General features: G+C 37.8%; 1 protein-coding gene across 1 annotated transcript; it reads right to left on the bottom strand.

Annotated features, from left to right (window-relative positions):
• Positions 1 to 475: 475 nt before the first annotated feature.
• rbms1b (RNA binding motif, single stranded interacting protein 1b) lies at positions 476 to 15,466 on the bottom strand. The gene is made up of 13 exons (XM_079254403.1): positions 15,199 to 15,466; positions 12,968 to 13,146; positions 11,100 to 11,158; positions 9,389 to 9,480; positions 6,248 to 6,405; positions 5,131 to 5,210; positions 4,477 to 4,592; positions 3,833 to 3,882; positions 3,644 to 3,731; positions 3,372 to 3,422; positions 2,911 to 3,021; positions 2,701 to 2,781; positions 476 to 2,580 (listed from the first exon to the last, which is right to left on the bottom strand). Exons 1-13 carry the CDS (start codon positions 15,247 to 15,249, stop codon positions 2,509 to 2,511), a joined length of 1,188 nt encoding a protein of 395 aa, XP_079110529.1. The 5' UTR covers positions 15,250 to 15,466; the 3' UTR covers positions 476 to 2,508.
• Positions 15,467 to 17,851: the final 2,385 nt, after the last annotated feature.

The following is a 17,851-nucleotide window of genomic DNA, read 5'->3' as shown; positions in this document are numbered from 1 at the left end:
CACACCAGTTCTGTGAAAGCAACCTGACTTTTGAAAGCTGCTGCAACCTTACTCTTTTCATGTCTATTTGATATAAACCATAAAGATGTTTAAAGCCGAGCTAGAAATGACAAACGTATACATTAAATTTATTATTACATTTGTTTCTTGAAAAAATATGTTAGTATATGTCAATGTACACGTCTCATAGGGAAGATGTTTGTCGAGCTCACAAATGAACACCTACATATTTTGTTCATTGCAATTGATTACTCATTAAAAATAATGAAAGACAGGTCAAAGATGAATGTGGGTGTTGTAAATAAGTGTTGCAAGAAGTTTCCAAACTGATGCAACTTGTTTGATCAGGTGTGTACAAAACTCACTATAAAGCCCCTGAAGCCTCTCTAAGAAAGAACCACTAAACTCGCATATGAAAATAACTTTTTTTGTTTTTATTTATTAAAAAAAAAAAAAGAAGGAAACACAGTAACAGAATAAACCTTGAGAAACAATCCACTAAAGGAAAAAAAAGTTTTGGGCCTCATTACAAAACAAAAATACAAAGGAGAAATCCGTTGAACTGTACATACAAAGTTACGTTTGGTAACTTAGGCACAAAAGAAAAGAAAAGAAAAAGCAACTTTCATACAGCTCTTTGAAAATCTGTTATTCTCTCAAGTTATCTGTACAAAACTCTTCATAAGTTAGAACTTTTTTCATATAATTTAATGACTGTTCAATATGATGCTTCCCTATATGAGCAGTTTTCTATTATGCACCTCATCAACTCTTGACCCAGATACCATGGCACTTGGTTCAGACACCACTAGCAGCATAACCCTCACAATGATTGCATGACTCATCAGTGTCAGGCATTACACAGACGTCTATAGTAAAGTCACAGTGGCTCTTTACATCTGTTGCACATATTCCAGCTTACTACAAAGGAAACGCTGCGTTTTCACAACCCAAGAAGAAAGCTATGAACATGTTTTAATGCCACAAGGCTTTGTTGTTTTTGTTGATTTTAAAATGCTTTGGATCCGCCTGCCATAAAAGAAAGGGGCTATAACTCAAAATTAGAAACATTTTGCTTCCTCCCTGTTTACAACTACATGTCCTACAAAAATACATCTGAGCAAAAGTAAACAGCATTCAAAACAACCTGATAGGAAACAGCTGTTATTGACCAGCTCCTGAGTGTGATATTTGGTCTGAGAGGATGGGCTGGACCTGCTAACCCAACCAAATACAGAGGAGAAAGAAAACTCTGAGGTAGATAGGTGGTCTGACTTATGATCAGGTCGAATTACAAGCTCGCAAGAGGACACCCTAACTAAAAACCTTGCTCAGAATTATTTTTAAAATAACATTACTTATTTTTTAAGCTCTTGTCTTAATCTTATCTGTAATGTTGCATTTTAATATTTCTGTTAGTGTGTCCACACTATTCTAATATCAATGAAAACTTTAAATGTACAAAATAAAGAAAGGCACGCTGTTTAAGGTGTAATGTCCTTTGCTGAGACACTTCTGTCCTGGTTAAAAAACAGGACAATTGACGCCTTTTTTTTCTGTGTATTATCTCACAGTCTTTGGTGAAGAAAACTACCACAGTTGCGGCCCACTCTACCAAAGAGCACAGCTCACCACATTTAACTCATTTATTTTACTGCCTGAGTCCTTGTCTGCTATGATCAGGCGCTCATTTTTCTTCAAAAAATTATATGTCTGCGTTTTCCTGTTTGCTCTTTCAGGTAAAACTGAATACATATCCCATCCAAATCACAATCGACATCGTCCAACATGCCAAAGAGAACAACAAACAAAATACACAAACCCCGTCTCATTTCCTCCTCCCCATATAATTTAAGCTAACCTAGAAGACACGTTTTTAAAAGAGCAAAATAAAAAAGAAAACTCAAATGCATTCCAACATCATAAAAATGTAGGGCCTCTTTAATAATAAATACTTACTTCAATAAAATAATAGCTGTCCAATTTTTTTGTCTAACATAGTTGTGGTAGGAAACGGCACATTTAAAAAGTTTTACTGTATTTATCTGTGTTGCTGATCTCGCCATTTTCTGGTTGTGGTCACTAAGTGATGATCTGCATAACTGTGTCAAAGCTATTAAGGCAAAGTTTAATCAGACCACAAGGCCAATCTGAGGTCCTAAGAGAAATCACTTTACATCAAAACAACACTTCACACAGCAAGCACAAAACATGTTCAAAACATCTGGGGGGGAAAAAAAAAAAAAAGTAACAAATAACATTCATTACCATGCACTTTGTACTCGTCACATGATTCTTTCTTGTATCTTGTGGCAAAACCTTGTAAAAAATAAACGTTTTCTAGTATGAAAATAAAAATTTAAATAAAATATGAATCATTTGGTATCTTCTGAAAATGACACCAAAAATAGTCTCATTTAAACATTTGCAAAACCTGCGCAAAAGGTCCACTGGGTTTGTAGACAAGATTTTTTTTTTTTCAGCAGTTGTCCAAATGTTACCTCAGCACTACTTGGTTTGTTGATAGGAAAAGGGAGAATGACTGCTGGATGAGTCAACTTGTGACTGTGGACCATTTTCCTGGAAGACAGAGTGAAAAAAACCCAATTCTTTGCCTTTGTCATCTCCGTAAAGAAATTCTAGTTTTACACGGGGATAAAACGTTCACTAATGAGGACACAGTGTTGTGACTGCACATACCTCCACCGGGACAGCTGTCGTCTGTATGTGTGCATACTGGGGGATGTAAGCTCCTTGCAAAGCTGTGCTTGAGGCCACAAACTGCAAAAGCAACACATACACAACATATTTATGCTGTAGTAGTTTTAGGTTTAGTAAAACACTCTTTATTACCAAACACAGCCAGATTGTGTCGAAGCTAACTTCTAATCCAACATGGACTTTTCTCACCGTTCCTGCGCCGCCTATCGAGAGGTGACCCATTTGCTGAGCGAGGGGGGCTATCATAGAAGTGGGCTGCAATGACACAGATGGGTCCATAGTGGGCGATATCACTGCACCCTGAAAAACAGAAAGAGCATTAAGAAGAAGCAATTAGATAATGATAATGTACTTATCTCTGTGTCTGAAACTTTTAAAAACAAGCTAAAAACATTTATGGGAGTGGATGCAAAGCAAAGAGAAAATATAATGTTAGGCTCATGTTGTTTGTTGTAAAACGGTTAGAGTCTGTCATTGCATGCACTGCTTTTGTATCACCCTATGTGTGTCAGTCAGTATACAGTAAAAAGTGTTTCGGTTCTGTTACAACCACAGAGGGAAATGTTTTAGAGGAAACAGGAGACAGAAAAGGAAGAGGGAATTGTGATGAAGACAGTGTCGATGAGTATGTGCGGAGATGTTGTGCTTACTGGATGCTGCATGATGTACGGCTGATGAGGCAACCATGAAGGGTTCTGCACCTGAAACATCAACAAAAACACACTGTAAACACACTGGCACTGTGCAGATGCCACATCTGGTGATCATGTGTGACTTTGCACAATATTGAACAACTGCAGCACCCTCTGTCTTACATTTCACACACAACTCTGAAACTCCAGGAAAACAAACAAACAAAAAACATTATTGCTTTTTATGGCATTAATACTGCATATTCTTCATTAAGGCAAATTATCCAAACCTGATAAGTTGAAAATGGAGAGCTGTAAGGAGACATGGATGTCTGAGCCATCATCCTGCTTGAAATACTGTAAGGTGGTGGAAAGAATCTGTGGACACAATTAAACTTGTGTTCATAAAATGACAAGTGTGATGTGCATTAGGAACAAAGAGCACAAGAGTGCAAATGATATGTTTTGATCTAGTTTACCCATTTTGCATTGCAGCTGTACTGGGGTCATATGTGAGTGTCATTCCAGCCTGAGGAAAAGAAATCACAACTTTAGCCTCTCAGCTGAAGCCTTCAGTTTCAAACATCTCTAAATAATGGTGATGGTGGCTGCTGACAACCATGATGAAAGGAGCTTGTATGTTTAGTCTAAGCTAAGCAGGCTGCTCCAAAGGTGTGAAAATATGAAAAGAGAAGCTGAGCTGATAGAGTGGAAAGACTGGAGGAAAGACTTAAGGTCACCACTAGTATGGACATGTGGTCCAAGTTGCCAGCAGAGGCAAATGTGGGTGTTTTCAAACATCTGTTTAAAAAGCTAAACACTTGCAAAACTTTGACATTTTTAACTGAATGTCTGTGGTTAATCTCAACAATCATATGTTCATATGGATATCCAGACTGATGTTTGCGTAGTCTGTGTTATAAAATGTTCATAAAACAGTGACAGTGGACAATTGGAGCCTAGAAGGCTTTGCATATTCTTACATTTTGGAGATCTCAAGGGGTTCGCAAAATATTACCATTTGCACAGGGTATCTTATAGATTGAGGGTTCTTCATGTTTGATCAAGGATTGTATTCAGTTAATGGCTGAGATGCTGTAGCTCCATCCTGAGCACAACTTACCAGTCTGGAGTCACTGTCCCTCGCCCAGGTGCGACCATTCTGGTTAAATTTACTCTGATTTAGTCTCTTTTTCTGGCCCCCATCAGCAAATTTGCACAACAGTGGCTCTGACGGCGCTAAAGGAAGTGGAAAAAGTAGAACGAATATAAAGTGAAAGGGTTTTCCTTAACATGCAGCATACAACCAATCAAACACGCACATTGTTGTCTGGCATTCTTTTCTTTGCAGTCATTCAACCCATAAAGTCTGTGACTACACATTTATTAACCACTCTGGGAACAGAGACATGTAATTTGGCAGCTGTGAAGCTGTAATCCCCTCCCCTTCCTAAAGGAGGCAAGGCCAGCAGAGACTATCTAATAATCCAATTAAAAAGCTTAGAGAGGGAAGGGAGGCCACAGAGAGCCGCTTTCTCTTCATTTTCTTTGTCTGTGCTCTGCCACTTTTGGCTGAGTTCATATGAGTTCTTTAACAGCAGACTCACTGACTCCAGTTGGCAGCACTAATCATCTGACCAACCATTCATCCCACTGATACGGCTCCACCCACAACAAAGCATAGATTATAGCCATCATAATACAACCTGCTTCCTTTCACATTCATTTTTAATAAACTAACTGCAGTTGACCTATAACATTGTTATTATAGTCTTACCTGGAACACCTGCAGGGGTTTTAATAAACTTTCCATTAAAGTGAGAAATGACTGCATCACATTTTTCTGTTGACTCCATCCTGCGGTTACAGAAGACAACAACGTAAAAGAAAAAAAGACACAGTGCATAACTACATCAGTGACTACAAGCAAGCAGAGCAAATAGGTGCTTTCTTGAATCTTCTCCCTTTGCAGCTTGGTGGAGCTTTTGATGTTCTAAACACGATTGTTATCAGCCGATCCATAGCATGTGCAAATGTAGCAGAGTGCACTTGCATGGGCTTTGCCATTTGGCTTAACACACCTACAGGAGCACACCCACATACCAGTGATGCACAGCGACTTTTTGTTTTGTTTTGTCAGAGATGATCACAGCTTTGCCTGTCAGGTATTTTAGTAAAATGTCAGGTTATACAGGTACGACAGGCGGAAACCAGCATTACCACAATAATGAAATCGTCCAGTCATCTGGATTTAACAAGTTTGCAGGTCTACATTTACGTGAGGCTTCTAAAGCCATGTTACTTTTAGAAATGAAACAAACTCTGCTGCTAAGGGTATGAAGATGTTCACGATCAGATCCACAACAGCTCAAAGAAAAGACTTTCTTTACAAAGCTTTAAACAGTGTCGGAGGAGTTGTAGGCAATATTTAAAAGAAATGTAACTTTGAATTTGCGTTAGAAAAGTAGATTTAGCTTAACCAAGTTGTATTTTTTTTTTATAACTATTGCATTTCCCTGTAGATTTCCCTGTCTAAAGTTATGAAAGCGAGACTGCCGCTTGTTTCCATTTCTGGTCCTGCCATCACTTCTGTTGTACTGGTCTCTTCCTGTTTACCATTGTAAAATACCACTTTCAGCATTTAGGAAACCCAAAAGGAAAAAAAATGTCTCTGCAAACAATATAAAATGTTTGACAAAGGTCGGAGGAAGCAGACAGTAATTTCATAGATGCCACCTATTACTGGAATCTATCTGAAAATCTACTGGCATCTATTACGTAGGCATTACTGGCAAGAGTGAAGACATACTTAAAAATATTTAGATAAACTGTAGTTTAAATGTTGAAACTTTTCATAAAGAATCTGTCGAACAAGCAAAACAAAGAAATCCAACCTTGCAAAGCCCACTCCTCTGCTGACTCCACTGGAATCTCTCAGGATCCGTGTGGATATAACTTGGCCAAAATGCTTCAACATGTTCTCCAGTTCCTGCTCATCCATGGACAAAGGTAAGTTGGAGATGTATAAGTTTGTGGGGTCTTGTTCTTGCTGCTGTATGAAGAAAGAAACAGAGGAAGAATCTTTAGGCTATTAGAAATGTTTAGGCACACCTGGGAAACAGAAAAAGATTCACTTCCATGACATTCACACTGGAGTCAGTAATGTAAAAAACAGCTGGAGGAAGACAGACGACAGATTTTACCTAAACTATCACTGGAAATGGCTATACATCTAGCATAAGTCTGGGACTTGATTTATAAGGTTACCATGTCCCGTTTATCTTAACATGCCCTCATTTTAGAGGGTTGTAAGACTCAGTACAATAAGAAGGAATTTAAGCACAGCCAACGTTGCTGAAATAAGATTAAATAACAGGTAAAGTTACAGATAAAAATGCTGAAATGCAGAACATAAACATGCTTTTCTGCAGCTTTTACGTCTCCATTAATGAAACTGGTAGCTTGTTAAAAGAAAGGAAACCAATCTCCTGTTTTCTTTTATGCTGCCTGATCAGAACCGTCTCAGACAGATCCAACTTCTTTCAAGCTGTTGGATCTGCTTGAAAGATCCAACAGCTCTTAAACAACAGTTTCCCATCTCCTTTACTCGTGTTACCTCAGTGATGTTTTAACCACAACAGCTCTTCTTTTTCTACGCTGACTTAAGACATCACTGAGGTAACACGAGTAAAGGAGATGGGAAACTGTTGTGTGGCCATTTGCAGCCACCTGCCTCTGAAATAATAATGGGAGAAAGAACAATGAAGGGTGTCTTGGCCAATGAAAACAGGAAAAGGCAGCTTTTGTCAATGAGACACTTAACTCCAGACACGATTCTGCAACAGTAAGAAGTTAACATGGAAGGCCCACATTTTAAAATTGTGTTTAACTTTTCTTTTACATGTACAAAGATTAAACATGAACTCCTGGTTTTTTATTAAAAAACACAAAATAGCTTCAGGAGGACATCTCATGAAGCCCCACAGAACCCAAGACAGGGAAATGAGGGAAGGGGCTGTTGTTACCTACAAAGCACCATGTGGGAATTCATTTCCCTGAATAGTTTCTGTAACCATAACAACTCCCAATTATTTACTTTCAATTCTGCTTTTAAGAAACAAGTGTAACATCGAAAATCATCACCTAGCTTGTCTTTAAAGCTTCTTTAAAATATCAGCAGACTGAGTCATTATAACAGCTTCACAGCGTCTCAGTTGAGCTGAGCAACCCCAGACTCCAGCCACGCAAAACAGACGAGACAGAAGAGAATGATCAGACCATCTGCAACATGTTGACAATATTTATGTCTGTCTCTTCAAATACTTTACGCTACAGAGTACATCAGGGGCTACAACATACCACAAAAATTCCCAGCAGTAGGTCTACTGAATTTGTTACGAAAGAAATAAAGCACAACAAATGTTACTATGTCTGTAGTAAAAGGAAGTCTCTTCAGTTAATTCATCCCATTTATTCTTTTTAACATAATAAAAATACTTGTAGTAGTTGGAGTCAGAGGTTTGAGAGAAACAGAGGTTCAAGTTTCTTTTAGTTGGGAACGGAAAAAAAAAAAAACCTCCCAGTCTTACCAGCCATGCTACAAAACTACATTCCCATGTTAGATAATTTGGTACATCACCCAGCAGCCAACTCCACCAGCCTCAATAAAACCTTATTATCCAGTTGTTCCCAAACATGTTCAGCAGGGCGCCCCTTTTATCCATAATCATGATGTCAGTACTTCTACACACACACTGACATTTACAATTAAATATATTGAGAAATGCGTAGCAAAATAGCTTTGTTTAGCAGAGAAATAGTCTTTTTTTTTGCTGCTACTTCAATGATTCTAGTTAATGCAATACTTGTTCCAGAGGATTCACCGTACTGAGTATTCAAGTAGTATGCTAGCTAACGTCAAGCTCTGGCTTTTCGTTTGTTGCACTAACAAGTTCTCCAAGCCTCTGAGAGCATGCAACTCACGCACAAAGAGGGCCATGTGCATAGAGGTTGAGGGGAGGAGTTACAAAAGGGATTTGAGTTTTACAGGCATCTTACAGACATTTTACAGACATCAGCATTCAATTGTTTAGATCAGGTCGGTTGAAATGATTGGATGGTGTTTGTTTCAGTCTTGTCCTTCCACAGGTGACTACATTTTTATATTTTTGTATTAGAGCATTTGATTAATTGGCTCCAATCAGGGTGTGAAGGGCATTTTTAACCAGTAATAATGCTCCTGGACAACATTTCCTACCCTACCATTAAGTAATTAACGTGAAGGTAATGTCAGATATCTATCGTGCTGCAGTTTGAATGTCTATATATGCCAACCACCATGTTTCTCCTAATGGTTGGACAAACCCTAGCATCATAATCAAATTAAATGAAAATAAAGTGTGGTTATAAAATGTGAGAAAATTACATAAAAACTAGATAGTGAAACACCAGGGTGCTGTACAATGAGAGTGGAGGTGTTGTCGAGGCAGTGCACACACAGTGCTAATGTTTTGCCAAAAGAAAGAAGTGACTGAGACCACACGGTTCACTGACTGTCAGAACCTATATCTGTTTAAATGTGTATAAACTACAGAACCCCACTGCTTCTGTAACTCTGCAACCTGGAACTGAAAATTGTGGTCATGTTTTTAAACCGAACACAAACAGGACAAGTAAACATAGCAAGATTCCTCCTATAAGCTTGAAGACATCAATAAGCTGCAAACAGTAAATGTCTGTAAGAATAAATTCTTTCCTAAAGTGTTTGATGCATGCAAATTGTTAATTAAAACAGGAAATCAATCATAGACATGATAAATGTACAAATACACGCCTCAATCAGGATTCAGCTAAGCTGGTCAGTCTACAAACCAATAGTTGTGCCACATACACCCAGCAGTAAGGGATTCCTGTCCTGCTATTCAATACTACATGGATTAGATTTAAGTTGCCTTCCCAGCCACACGGAGGACAGCAGTGTTTCTGTGTGACTCGTATGCATTTGATATCGGGATTAGTTTGTAACAAATCCTTACCTTTGCCATCTGAGCTTGGACACCAGTGGTCTTCAGGGCAGCAACAGCCTTCTGAGCTGCGGCAGGGCTGTCAAAGTCCACAAAGCCATAACCTGAGGTGACAAACTGCACAGTAAGGACAATGTTCCATATTTGACACAGACAATGGTGGAGCCACCGTGTTGTTGCCTCTCGGTGACTGATAATAAAGGGCTAAACGTAACAAAGCTACACATAAAGTATGTCAGGTCTTCATTTTAAAGTATGCATACCTCTTTATCTAAAAACTCTAGGCCATGCTAATGGCTTGTAAATAAGTGGGGCTTTATTTGTTTATTGCTGTGGGGAAGGTTTTTAAAAAAAAAAAAAAAAAAAAAAAAAGAGCTGAGGATGCAGATACCATTGGCTCAGGTCAGCTCTTTGTCCTGTGGGGTACAAACAGGGTACACCTATAGCCTTTGGTCTCTACTGCTATATTTAACCTCTTCAAAATATACTGGGGTGAGTGTGTAAGAGCTCTCTCACAAGAGAAACAGATCACAATGTTGCATAAGTTTTTAGTTAAATCCTTGCCTTGGCTGTAGTATAAAATCCTAGAAGATATTATTTAGTTAACACTTAAGTTTCTTCAATTTAACAGTAAACAGTTATTGCTAAAGCCATCTCTCGGGTCTGTTCCGACGACAGCCTTACAAAGTGTGTCGTTTTACTAAGAGTCTTTAATTAACTGGCAGCTGTGTAATCCAAAGGAGTGTGACAAAGCAATCTCTTGATCCCATCACTTCTAAAAAAACACACAACATCAGTAAGTCCCTCTATCATTAGGTAGCCAATCTACTAGAACTGGGCCAAGGCCAACCACGCCACTCAGCAGGAAGACGTAGCATTGACCCATTCTTCCCAGGAAACATGCAAAACAGTGACACACCAACAGACAAGGGCTGTGGCTTAAAATAACATGAGCTGGGAGGCAGCTTTCAGCAGACTGGTTGTCTGTTTCCTGAACTGCCCAGATCATCTGAAACCACAGAGCTGCTGAATGGCTTGTTAGAATCCACACAATGGAAATATATCAGTTTTAGGACCATTTGGAGAAAATGTAATGGTTTTCTTTCTCGCAGTGAAGGATTTTTTAAACATACCTACAGTTGTGCTCATTTGTATTCATATCCTTTCATTAAAGAAAAGGCTAAATTTACAACAGTCACTCAAATAACTTGAGACTTAAAAAAGGAACAATAACTAAAAATTTGCAAAAATATAATTTAGTAAAATAAGACACTGTTTTTTTTTATTTAATTGAGTTGAAGAAACAAAAAAACAAACAAACAAATTGGTCCTGGACAAATTAGAGCCCTTTTCTGTTGAACAGTGGGACAAAATACCTGTCGACAGGTGCAGAAGTCTGACTGAGATGAACAGAAAACACCTGACTGTAGCAGAAACATTAAAGGATTGTTCAACAAATTACTAGTTTATGAGTGATGTAATATGTAATAAATTATCTTGTTTGTTTGCTTTTTTTAAAAAAATATTTCTATTGAACCAGAATTAGAAAATAATGTAATGATTTTCATAAAAATTTTAATTTATTGTTACTTTAGTCAATTTGAGCTTATTTTATAGGCAGCTGTTTTTTCCTTCTTTAATTAAATTGTATGAATAAATGTGAGAAAAACTGTATTAAGAGAAAAAAGGGAGAGCGCTAAAAAAGCCAAATAAGAACCCTCACCTTTACACTTATTTGTAGTCTTGTCTAGGATGGCCTTTGTTGATACTATTTTGCCATACCTAATGAAGGAAGAGAAAGAAGAAACATTGTTAGCAAGACTTTGCACAAGACACAGCCGAACACAATCACACACACACACACACACACACACACACACACACACACACACACACACACACACACAGAGGATTGAGCAACAATTCATGACATCACTGCAAAAATATGAGAAACAGGAAGTGGTTTCTGTGGAGTGCTGAAAAACCCCACCACGTGTGCAAAACACTAATCTCAAACAGTCCCCTTTTCTCAAGACAAACTAAACCACTGAATCAAACTTTATCAAAGAAAGTTGTTCTTACAAAAAGCTGGGTCACTTGGTGAAGCCCCTGCATTGTTATAGAAATTAAACACTACCTTCTTTAAACATGCAAAAGCATCTAAACGAAAGAATATCAAATTACAACGTAATTGCTTCCATTTTTATTACTTAGGCAAGCTTTTTCAGTACAGTACATTGTTAAATTTGGGCAAACCCCGTCTCACATTAAGATGGGTTCAGAGCTTTAGTCTTATTTTGGTTGTTGGCAGAGTTTCAGCAGAACTGTTACAGATTACATGGAGACTACAGGAAGCTGCTTGTGATATCATCGAAAAGAACAATACTGTTATTTCTCAATGGACACACACACAAAACTAAAAAATCCCTCCTAGTTATGAATCTCCTAAAAACGGCTTATGTGGTTATAAACATATTAAACATTACTGGCTTTGTGCTGGATGTGATAAGAGTCTTGGTTTCCTGGCTTCATCAAACTAAAGGAGGTTTAGAAATATAATGTATCAGCAAAACTGGAAAAACAAACCAAGACATAACAACATACAGAAAACCCACAGTTTTTTTCTATATAGAGTTTATGGACTTTATGATGCATGAACTAAAATCCTAAATTACTAAAATGTTGTAAAGATAGTAGCTGTCTTTTGACCTTTTGACTTATGTCATCTGCAGTGGGAATATACAAAGGCCACAGTGTACCCCGCAGTCACCCAATAGGATATTTCAACTAAGGATTAGAGTTGATGCTAAACCGGGTGAAAGAGCATGAACTTGTGACCTTGCTGTCTTCTGAACATCTAATCTCGAATCGCGTGGCAATGGCATGTTTGCTCTTGCAGTACCATCAAAATGTAGGACATTTACCTGCACTGGGCTCAAATATGAACTTTCTTCACACCAATGTAGGTTTGAACAATATACTCTTTTTCTAAGTCTGAATGCATATGAAAATAGAACTCAAGTTTGCTCCCTAGCCACACAGGAAGTGGTAAAACAGAGCCTTTGATGTGACAGGCATATGCATCAAAACTATTGCAAATGACTTTCTCTGCATCCAGGAAAGTTTGATAACATTTAGATCCAAAGTCTCTCCAGTGTAAAACCAAACAAAGATTAATAAGTATATAAAAAAATCCATGAAAAGATTTTTTCATCTTTCAAACATGCCTTTTAGAAGTTGTTTAGAAAAGTTAAAATAATCAATTTCATTGTGACCCAAACAGTGAATGGGGAATGTTCTTTTATTGGCCATAAGAAACCTAAGAACACTTTTGAAGTCATATAAACTCCAAAACTGCATCTGAACTTGCTAGAATAATGAATAAAATTTTATTTATACTGTGACAGTAAATCCAGAGCACTGTTTGCACATTGGTCGATTCCCATCTTTATAGCTTCTCTGCTTTCCCATATTCTCACCTGTTAATGTCAATATGTGACTTCCATTGCAAATTGAAATGAGACTGAAAGGGCAGAAAAAGTCAATGAGAAATCAATAACAGATGACAATGGGGAGAAGTGTGGCACTCACGGCTGACAGATCTTGACCAGGTCATGGTCTGTGGTTGAAGGGGACAAGCCTCGGATGTAGAGATTTGTTTTGCTGAGTTGGTCCCAGCCTCCAGTGCTACTGCTGCTGCTGTTGTTGGTGCTGCTGTTGGCGCTTGGGCTGGGTGGAGCCATGGGATGTGGCAATGGGACAACAGGTGGCTAAAGAAAAAAACAAACAAACATGCATTCATGTGACTGTGTTGGGTCAAATTCACTAAATCAACAGATCATATAAGACAAAGTGTTACTGACAACATTACACCACAATTACAGACATCATGAGCGGTGATTTATATTTGCAGAGCAATCTCAATCACCCCTCCACAAGCAGCACAATCGGCCCACAGGGACCTGTTTGTGAGACTGTTGTGAGATTGAGTGTTGCATATATGTCACAATGCCCCAAAAGGTCAAATGAAAGATTTACAGACTTCTCTGAAGTAGAGCTAGACTTCAATATCTTCGTACTTTTTGCTAATTTATCTAAGACCAGTTTGATCTTGTTTAAGCCTTTCTTATAAATCAAGACTTTTTGGAATTGCATATTGCATAGTCCCAAGGGGCAAAGCTTGAGCAACTTTGTACCATACGCTTTTGAAGCTCAGACATCCTGGTCTGACAGGACTTTTCCCTTCAGGGATTTGTCGTCCTCCTCACTATCTGATAGTGATTATCCCCCAACCCCCCTCTGTGGAGAATCACAAGCTGAGAGGAAGCTGATGGAATCCCAAGCATGAAGTGGTGACAGGATTGAGCAACCCAAGTCGGGATTTCAGCCAAAGGGATCTTCTCTTATGACCAACTGGTCAACTGCCTCACATGCCTTCAGCATGAAGCAAGTCTGACCAAGGGCTTTTTCTTTTCAGTTGACTGGATGAAAAAGCTTATTTGCTCCATTTTATACACCTGCAAAACCATCAATCGTAAACTGAATTTCTAAATCTTCATGTTGTATTAGAGCTTAAAAAGGACTAAGTAGACAAGTCAAAAGACTTATTTTCAAATGGCTAGAAGTGAAAAGCAATTCATTCATGTAAAAAACGGCTAGACTAAAAAGTGCAATAAAAGGTTTTTGGTTTGAATTTGTGATAGTTGCGATGTTGATCAGATATGTGACATATGTGAAACGTTAAAGTAAAAAGAGAGGAGAGAAAGCAATTTTGTGGTTTTTCCACAGCAGCAGTCGTCAAAATGACAAAGGCTTTGGCAAGCTGCAATAATAACAACACATATTAGATAACATGCCAGAATTCTTTGTACTAAAAGACAGAGCCATGCTCAGTGATAATCTAAGTTATTACATATGTACAAACACACAGAAACCTGTTTCAGTTTTCCAAATCTGGAATTTGGGAATTGCAAACCTGTAGTTTTTGCTGGACTGCAAGAGAATTTTGCTTTCATAGAACTGCTTGACAACTCAGATGCAAGTATATGAGAGTCTGAGAAAGGGAGAGGATGGCATCTTATCAGCCGGCTCCAGACCAGCAGAGCTCGTCATACCCTGGCCGGAAATATGCAGGGTTTCCAGTAACAGGCATCGCCCATGAAGCTCGAGCCACAGGATAACACCCTGAGCAGCACAGAAAATGCTCTTTCCCTAATATTTTTTATAGAGTGGATTTTCTTTATTTAAGAACAATTGATGCCCAGTGAATTCATGAAAGGACCACAATTTATATTGTGAAATGTTGAGAAACAGAAAGAAAAATACAGCAAGAAAACACAGGAGATTCATTTATGGTATGCATATGCCAAACATAAAAAATATTAAATGACTTGTTATACAGAGAGTCATTGTAATGAAACAGAAATTACACACAATAATTCTGGTCCAAATAAAAAAAACAAAAAACTAATACAAATAGTTTTTATTATTATACTGATTAAATGGCTATTATATGTGTTTATAACTTAAAATCCAGAATTTTGAATGTGATGGGATGCAGCTCCCCATCAGCCATATCATAATGTCATCAGTCTGTTTGGTAGCCTACAGCTGAACCTGGACCACGGCCCGGACAGCAGGGGCTCCAATTATACATAATGGATACTGCATTATAAAAAAAAAAAAGGACACCTCGCCCGTTTAAAAATAACACATATATTCAGTTTATTAATTTATGACGCTGCTGCCAAGCAAACCTATTTGGCAACTTTAGCTTAGTGGATGTCTGAAGTCTGGTTTTTAGTAAATATTTGTGTGTTTACCTGTTTGCGATACGGAGTCCTAACTGAGTTTCCAGTATTAGCAAAAATCATCCTCAGTTGAAACTTTTACGTGAAATTAAAAAGAAAAAAGACTACAAGCCACATCTAACTCCGCGTAGGACTTCAAAAGGGGTGATAAAGATATCCTCTTTAATCCGCTACAGGGCAAGAAAAAAGGTTTCTGGTCATACTTGCTGAATACATGTCCGCGTTACCGACTATCCGGGAAGAGAAACCTCCATATATCGTCCCAACTTGGGCTGCCCAGCCCCGGTTCTTTCACTGGCGGCTTCTTTGACTTGCAGTCAGAGCTACGCAGGGCTGACGCTGGGAGAAACCATTTTATCTTTCCCTGTTGGGTGGCGGGGGGGCGTCATCAAGAAAAGTAAGATAAATACAAACCAGTGTCTATATGTTTTATGCAATTCATGCTAAAAAAAAAAAAGAAAAAAAAGAAAAAAAAAAGCGTGATATTCTTGTAATTAAAATAAAATATTCAAATACGAGACTAACATCGTCGTTATTTTTGTATAAACATAGCACATTTACGTCGTCTCCACCTACACTGTTGTTTGTTTATTCTAGGCCAAATACCAAACGTTCCACTGTGCCAAAGGTGGTCCTGAACGTGATAGTTTGTATATTTTTGTGTGAAGAGGGGCAAGTAAAATCAAGTTCTGCGTTTAGGATTGTAAGTAACTGCATATAACAGGGATATTTGACCAATATAACATCCAAACATGCAACTGTTTCGGCTCACATAACCCGGAATAAACCCCCGAAACAAACAAACAAAAAGACTATATGTTGGATGACTGGCTGCATCGTTTTCCTCCAATTTTTAAGCAGAGCTTTTGCATGTCTACATACTGCTGCTTATTTTCTCTTCATAACTCTGAATCGAAGGAAAAGTCGTTTTTCTTCTTTCTTTCTGGCACAATATTTTGATTGATCCTTGTTTGTTTAATTCTAACCACCTGCAATTTCTGTATTTACCAGACTGTATTGCAAACGTTTTATTCAAAGAAAATGAAAATACTAAATAGACTTCTTTTGTCAACTTCAACCATTATTCAGAGATTAATATTTTTTTTTAAATTTTTTTTTTTTTTTAACTGAGGCACATTTTTACATAGTATATTTGCAATGACTTTTATGGAAAAAAAAAACCATTTACTTATCCCAGTGGAAAAGGCTAAATTTGATTATATTTATCACTTTTATCAAACATATACTATTTAACACATTTAACACAAAGAAATTAGACATAATTTCAGTGAATGAATCATGACATATATGTCAGCAAAATCAGATCACTTAAGAAATTTTTCCTATAATTTCAGCAGATATACAATCAGACTGACTGGGACATTGTGTGCTAAAGGGGATAATAAAGTATGTTAGAATCCAAAACAAAATTCTACTTTCCTTGTGTTGAGTGAGGACAGAATATGATTGTATATTGCAAATTTGTCAGAAATGAACAACTTGTCTAGCTTGAAACCACAGAGAACATTGGGAAAATATGTTGTCCTACTTGTTTGTGCAGCAGTTCTTTTATGGGAAGGTTTTGCAACAGAATGAAACTTTTCTGGAAAAGGTGGTTTCTATTATAGATTTTGTAGCCTATGACACTCTAAAAATGACTGATAGGTTAGTTATGGGGTTAAAATGTGTTATATTTAGACAGGAAAGACAGGCTCCCAGCCAAATGCAATATACCAACCGGTGACGTCATTAGAAAACAAACGTAGGTCTAGCTTGCAATAGCCCTGAGACATTTATCTCTTTTGTGTTTCTGCCTATAGTTTGGATGGCAGCTGTTTTGTATGAGTTAGGCATAGTATCTTCTTTCACCGACTCATCAAACTGCAAAATGTGCGATAGAAAAAATATGAGTTGATATGTGTTATGTTCTGGATGTAAAATGATCACATGTTACTTTGAAAGCAGTAAAATGATCCTCTTAATTATAACAGAGCCCATGTAGCGAAGGGTTGAGCGATAAGTCAACTTAAATGAAACAAAAGGTCAGCGCTCTTGTAGGGAAGTTCACAAGGCCAGCATAAGTCAATGGCTCAGGCATTAGAGGACAGGGAGTGAGGTCTGATTCAGCACTCTGCTCAGGATGCTGGGGGCTGGGTGGGTCAGCGTACACAGAGAGGCAATTGAACCAGCTTTTATGAAACTCAGAAAGAAAAGGTTATCTCTATTACCTGCGTTAGCTGCATAAAAGAGACTTATTCACAGGAAAGCCATTTCAGTTAAAATAGAAACCACGAAATCACAATAAAAAGGTTAGTTGTGTATGAAATGACAGTGGAATAACAAACACTTTGGCAGAGTGCATGTAATTCTACTGAAAGACATCTTCATGCCTTGTAAATGCTGGTTCAGATTGCACATTTATAATTAATTCATCAAGCACAAACATGCATAGGTGCAAAGATTACATGATCACCGAAAGAAAAAAAAAAGCCCCATACACACATACATTATGCACACATACACACTTTGGGTATTTCCAGAGGAAATAATCGAGTTAGGTTTTAGGACATTGTACTACTTCACTAGTTGTTCACACTCTTCCCTGAAGTCTTGAAACACAACAGCAGCTGCAGGGAAACTGTGAGTAAGTTTTATATAGATGAAT

This window comes from Telmatherina bonti, assembly GCF_933228915.1.
Source record: "Telmatherina bonti genome assembly, chromosome: 15".
Classification (NCBI taxonomy): domain Eukaryota; kingdom Metazoa; phylum Chordata; class Actinopteri; order Atheriniformes; family Telmatherinidae; genus Telmatherina; species Telmatherina bonti.
The sequence above is the reverse complement of the archived record's forward strand: the minus strand, read 5'-3'. Positions and strand labels throughout refer to the sequence as shown.